The sequence below is a fragment of the Humulus lupulus genome, chromosome X (genome assembly GCF_963169125.1).
Source record: "Humulus lupulus chromosome X, drHumLupu1.1, whole genome shotgun sequence".
NCBI lineage: Eukaryota > Viridiplantae > Streptophyta > Magnoliopsida > Rosales > Cannabaceae > Humulus > Humulus lupulus.
In genome coordinates this window covers 3,089,751-3,096,791 of record NC_084802.1, presented here as the reverse complement: position 1 = coordinate 3,096,791, position 7,041 = coordinate 3,089,751, and the positions used below count along the sequence as shown (strand labels likewise).

General features: G+C 29.3%; 1 protein-coding gene across 1 annotated transcript; it reads left to right on the top strand.

Annotated features, from left to right (window-relative positions):
- The first annotated feature begins 1,607 nt into the window (after window positions 1-1,607).
- LOC133803347 (transcription factor MYB1-like) lies at window positions 1,608-2,914 on the top strand. The gene is made up of 3 exons (XM_062241354.1): window positions 1,608-1,812; window positions 1,907-2,036; window positions 2,128-2,914. Exons 1-3 carry the CDS (start codon window positions 1,680-1,682, stop codon window positions 2,690-2,692), a joined length of 828 nt encoding a protein of 275 aa, XP_062097338.1. The 5' UTR covers window positions 1,608-1,679; the 3' UTR covers window positions 2,693-2,914.
- Window positions 2,915-7,041: the final 4,127 nt, after the last annotated feature.

Here is a 7,041-nt window from a genome sequence, read left to right as displayed (position 1 = left end):
ACGAGCTTGGGGACCGATACTCTATATTTATAGAGTGAGACCTACCATCAGAGTCTCTGCCACTGATTGAGATATTTTCTCAATCAGTTGGGATATGAAAAATCGGGTAACAACAAAATCAGGTAACAAATAATGTTGACCATTAATTAGAATATTTTGTCAATAAATAAAATATTGACTTTGATATATTAAATCAATTAGTTGATTTTATATACCATTTAAATAAATATTCTAACATTTTGCATATAAATATATAACATTTTAACAAAAGCTAATACGCCATAATACTATATAAAAATATTATACAAAATTCAATTTAATAAAATACTATACAATACAACAAGATATTATATGGGAACTAGAGGTGTAAATGTGGGCTGGCCTGGCCCGGCCCACATTTTCGTGCTTTCAATAAATTCGGGTCGGGCCTGGCCCATATTCAATTCGTGTCGGGCCGGACTGGCCCATTTTTGAAAGAGTAGGCCTAGCACGGCCCATGTTGTGCCGTGTCGGGTCAGCCCACTTTCTATATTCAGGCCCAAATTTGGGCCCACTTTATTATTGCAAAAAAATGTGAGAATGGAGAATTTGAACCATTCACCTCCTCTTTAACCATCAATGGACTTACCACCAAACCAAATACATTTATTTGTTTAAATTATAATTTTAGATATTTTTATATACTTTTTAACAATATTTTACACAAAATTATATCAAAAATAATTATTAGAATTTTAATAGCTACTAATAAATGCTAAAAAATTTAACTCACAAATCTTAAAATAAATTAATATAATTATAAAAATATAAACATTGAGAAAAATAAGACTTCTATTATCATTTTAATTTATTAATAATTGACAAATAAAAATTTATTATGATTATTAATGTCAAAATATCGGGCTTTTTATTGTGTCGTGCTTTCGGGCTAGTTTGTTCGTGCTTTCGTGTTGTGCCTTCGGGCTTGTCGTGCCGTGTCGTGCCGTGCCAATTTTCAATTCGTGTCATGCTTGGCCCAGGCCCATATTTTTTCGTGCCGTGTTGTGCTCGTGCCTCCCGGGCTCGTCCCGGTTTCGTGCCGTGCTAGAAAATCCGACCCGTATTTACATTTCTAATAGGAACCAAATAGACCCCTTAAATTCAACATAATACGATTAATTAATAAATATATTAAAATTAATTACGATAACACACAACACAACACAATGTACTACACCATAATGCATCTTAATGGCAAAGAAGTAAATTACCTTAGTCTATAAAGTAGAGATATTTTTTTCCTCAATTCCATTCTATTTTTATATCTAGCAAAACAAAATAATTTAAGTTCAATTGTAGATTTCAAAGCAAACAACATACACAATATTATTCTCCTTATATACTATATATATATATATTTGTATTTCACACCATTCTAATTTCATTCAACACAAACAAACAAACAAAGCTAAGTTTGATGATGGGCATTATTAACATAATTAGAAAAACAAACTACATAAACTTTGATTTCACACATGGTTTGAGTTTGGTACTACTATTCCTTTTTGCTCCCCACCTATAGTATGACATCACTAGCTAGGACTGCATTAATGTACTATATAAGTGGCACATTCTCACTTCCATGATCAGAGGAAAAGATAGCATAATTACAAAGAGAGAAAAAGAGAGAGAGAGATCAGATGGGAAGGAGTCCATGTTGCTCTAAAGAAGGACTCAACAAAGGAGCTTGGACTGTTTTAGAAGACAAAATCCTCACAGCTTACATCGAAGCACATGGAGAGGGTCAATGGAGAAACCTTCCAAAAAAAGCTGGTATGTATATACATACACATATACATATACATACACACATATATATATACAGAGAGAGAGAGAGAAATTTTGCTCTGATTTTTTGTTGTTTTAGGTCTAAAGAGGTGTGGAAAGAGTTGCAGACTTAGATGGTTGAATTATCTAAGGCCAGATATTAAGAGAGGTAATATCTCTCTTGATGAAGAGGACCTCATCATCAGACTCCATAAACTTCTTGGCAACAGGTCAATTCTCTCTATCTCTCTCTCTCTCTCTATATATATATATATATATTGATTTGTTCTAATAGTGTTGATTATGAACATATTTAAATAGATGGTCTCTCATAGCTGGGAGACTTCCCGGGCGAACAGACAATGAAATAAAGAACTACTGGAACACTACTTTGGGCAAGAAAGTTAATAGTAAACAAATAACCAAGTCAAGCTCTTCCTCAGGCGATGAAGATAATGAAGCCACCAAAGCCAGCAGCCGAGTCTTGTCGGATTCAGGCGGCGGCGGCGGTGGGACTAGCAAAGTGATAAGAACCAGAGCCAGTAGGTGCACCAAAGTGGTCATTCCAACCCCAACTACAACACTCTCTTTCCCACCGCCACCACCACCACCACCATTACTACTAGAGCTTAATGAGACTGGTCTGAAGAATAATAACTCAGACGACGGTGGTGGTGATTTTGGAGTACTGCTGCCCTATCGTCATGACGACACCGTTTTGAATGATTGGTCTGCGGTTGATGATTATTATGATCCGATGATCATCAGTACTGGTGGTGATGGTACTGTTGATAATAATTGTCTCCACCAGGAAAAAGATGACGATGGAATCTTTGATTTTGATTTGGATTCTTTTTTGGTTGATTCTAGTGAGTGGTTATTATGATCGTGGAAAAAAAATAATAAGAAAATTTTAAAAAATATGTAATTATTATATAAATATTTTTTTTTTTTTTTTTTTATTTTCTTTTTTGAAATAATCTACTTTGTTGTTCATCTCTACTAGAATTGATCGCTTTTTAGTTATTGGTATTATAGATTATTAAACTTTCTAGCAATAATGTAAGAAAAATCTAATGGAATATTAATAACTCCACAGCTTTGTTAATTTGGATTTGTTTTCTCTTAATGGTTTCTACTCATGAATGGTTATTTTAATATTAATAATTGGATTAAGATCAATTATCCATATTTGTAGTTTTTAATTAATATTTCTAAAAATAAATTTTGATATTTTCAAATTTTTGGAAGTGTTACCTGATGAAAAATATGTATTTATTATGAAAATATAATATTGCAAAATTTTTATTTTTTAAATGCATGTCAATTTCTAAACATTGATAGTGTTTCTCATTGGTTGGAAACACTATTAATTATGGCAAAAATAAATAACTAAATTCAAAATTAATGTAGAAAAAAAATATTTACCTGTTGGTGACTTGCAATACCAAGCCATTATGTACCCACATTATCATAATTGTTAGTACACATCTATGTATTATAGTAAGTAAATAATGGGTACATTTCAATTAAATTAAAATTAAAATATATAGGACCCAAATTAAATTACATCAATAACGATATGTTCTATTCTAAGGTGTTGGGCGCCCTATGGTGTCTTATAGCAGTGCTTTTTTTTTTGTAAATTGGGGTAGTTAGAATAATTGATAAAATGGTTGATCAAATACAAATTTTAATTACTCGTGACAAAGAAGTCATATTTAATTACAAATTGTCACTAATATAATTTTAGTAATAACATATTATTTTTTGTGATAAAATTTATTGTTACTAAAAGGGATATTTGCAGTATAAGTACCCAATGTTTGGGTTTTGTACGCGGCATAGACCCAATATTTATTTTTAGTAGCAAAAGTACCAAAAGTCAGTAAAACTGTAATTCCGTCAGCCTCCTCCGTTAGGTTCCGTTTCGTGATGACTGGACCAACACGTGTCACTTCGTGATTGGTCAAACTCAATAATATTTTTAAAATAATTATGATTTGGACCAATAAAAACGTGACACATGTCTGCCTAACGGAGGAGACTGACGGAATTACAATTTTGCTGACTTTTGGTACTTTTGCCACTAAAAATAAACATTGGGTCTATGTCGCGTACAAAACCCAAACATTGGGTACTTATGCCGCAATTATACCTTACTAAAAACATGTTTAGTCACAACAAATTGTGATTTTTGTGACTAATTCTTTTAGATACAGATTTTTTAGGAACGACATAAGTAAGATAATATTTTTGTAATTACAAATTTTTACTACAAGTAAGATTTTTTATAGTGACCAATTTATAGTATATGGGAATTAGGTGAGATTTTATTAGTCACTCTCAATAGTACTCAAAATTACTATTTAATATATAATTAGCACTATGGTTTTACTAATAAAAAATAAATAAATAAGTGGCTAGCATGCTACTACTTGTCTTCATCTCATTCCATCAAGTTGATTTAATAAAAAAACTTGGTTATTTGTGTAAAATAAATGCAGATCTTTGGATTTATTACTTTTAAGATTTTTATTAGAAGTTAAAAATGAAAGCAAATATATATTGTCCTAGTTTTTTAATTAATGATGTGTTTTTCAAATGATATATATGTCCATGTCTTAATTCTCTAAATAAAATGAAATTGAAAGTGGAGGTAAATAATACTAATAATAATAAAACATACAATAATATATTAAAAATCAAACCAAAACTCACTACAAAAAAAAAATATTTACGATAATTATCAAAAAGTGTTATCAAATACAATTTATAATACTTTATTAAGTCTACCCATGTTATTAAAAATCTTGTATTTTTTATTACATTTTTTACATGTTATTAAATATACTATTATAACTATGTTTTGTTGTTTGGATTCTTTCTAGTAATAGTAAACCCTATAAACAAACTAGCCCTACACTTGAAGTAGTACACAAAATTGTCACTTTTTATATATAACAACCCATCAATATTAAAATATAATAACAAGTAATAAGAAACTATAAATATATATAATATTAACCCCACTAAATTAAGTTCCATAACATGCAACATATAACAACCTAGCTATATTTAATTCAATTGACCAAGCTTTATTATTTTCTTTCTAAATATATGACAGGACATGACTATACTATTAAAATGAACTATCTATAGTCCTATAATATAATATTATAATATATAATAAACTTTAAAAAAAAAAAAAACTCAAATAATCAACTAACTTATTCCCAAACAAACTTTCAAACTTTGTCACTCAAATTTAAAAATAAATTATAGCCATAAAACTTTAATAGATTAATATATAATTTCTTAATTTACATATGGCTATAAATATATTTATATATATATATTTAATTTTTTGAACTATCTAACCACACAAGCCGACATTAGTGTGAATGTTACTTTTTGAAAAGAAAAAAAAAATTGCATTTATTTTTTTTCTTTTGTTGAATATACAAATATGATTGATCATGTTATTATTTATAATATCGTAAAAGGGTAAAATTATTGATTTGGGAGTCCTATTAATTCTTTCTTTATTAAAATTAAGTGTGTATATCGACCAAAAAAAAAGAAAATATCTGAAGATAATATATATATATATATAATTTGTGATTATTGGCTTGATTTAGATAGAGAAAGATCAATTAATCGAATGGTGGGTCACTTGTTAATTAATAATGCAAGTAGCTATATGTCATCAATATTAGGGTCCAGTGGTCCACTTTTTTTTTTTTCTTTTTCTTCTTCACTTATTTATTTCCTTCAAAAATGGATAATTACTTTATGATCGTTTTATTATAAATATTACTAAATTTGTCGATACAGGACAATTTAGTTCCTAAGATTGAAAACAACAACTCTTTCTTTGAACTCGATCATGCATAGTGGTCTGGCTATCCAAAATTATTATGTCTTTCGTTATAGTTCTTAACCTTAAATGAAAGTTCTTTATTCCAAGAGAAAAAAAAAAATTCTGATCAAATTGTTGAGTTTTAAAAATAGCACCAATTAATTCAATTTTTAATAAATTTATAACTTTTGTTATATGGAAGGAAAATGTTAAAAATTCAAAAATTACAAATTCTTCAAAAAAAACAAAGAATTAATTATTACTAACCTAATATAAGAACAAAATAAGGACAAATAATAGAAAAAAATTCCATATAAAAAAACAATAAAAATTGAAGTGCTAAATAACAAACAAAAGAAATAAAGAGAATATTTTATTATGTTAAAGCCCTTTTATTTTAGGGTTTTACTTAGGGTTCTTCACGTTGTGATGTAACATGAGTTTTGGACGATTATTACTTTGAATATCGGGTAGAAGTAGAAGTGGTAGCTAGGGTTTTGGTGACTGATGGGAAATGAGTATTTTTTCATATAGAAAAATTTGGGGGTAGACCAATTATTATATGATATATGTTCTTTCGAACATTTGACTATTAGATGCCATGTTTATTGAGAGAGAGATAGTGAAAATTAGATACGTACTGACAAATATTGAAATAATTATCAAGATTATGTATGATTCGTTGAAGTCAATTTCACATTATCAATTCACTTGTTGGCACCTTAAATTTCTGTCCTTGTGAATGTATATGTATTGACAAACATTTTTTTTAATTTATTTCAAATAATAATGATTATTAAAAAAATAGTAGAAAAAAATCCTGTTGCAAATTTAATTGCGTTTGGAAAGCCACTTTGTAATTGGAATTGGGTGTAATTCGGAGTAATTACTCAATTTGCCGTTTTTGTCTGACCATGTAATTACACAGTAACAATGTAATTGGAGGTAATTGATGGGTCTCACTTCCACTCTCCAATTCTCATAGCCCACATGAGAATTCGGTGTAATTACACCATGTAATTATTAATTACTAACAATTTTAAATAATATTTATTACATAATGTTGTACCCTGATTTTAGTCTAAGCTCATTCACTCAGCTCGGGTACAGCTGGCAGATAAATACACGGAGAAATAACCAAGGGGAATAATGTATACTTATTATCCATATGAGCAACTCGAGATTCATAGTGGTCATATGTGGTGTTAGGCGTCCTAAGTTTATCCCGAACTAAGGATACGATGGTTGTGAAGCACGAGCTCTGAATCAAATAGTTGTCGAAGCACGTGCTTAAGGAAGATATCCAGCTCGTGATAATTAAAAAATATTGCATACTTAGGGATCCCCAGAGACTTGGGATCTGTTTACATGTT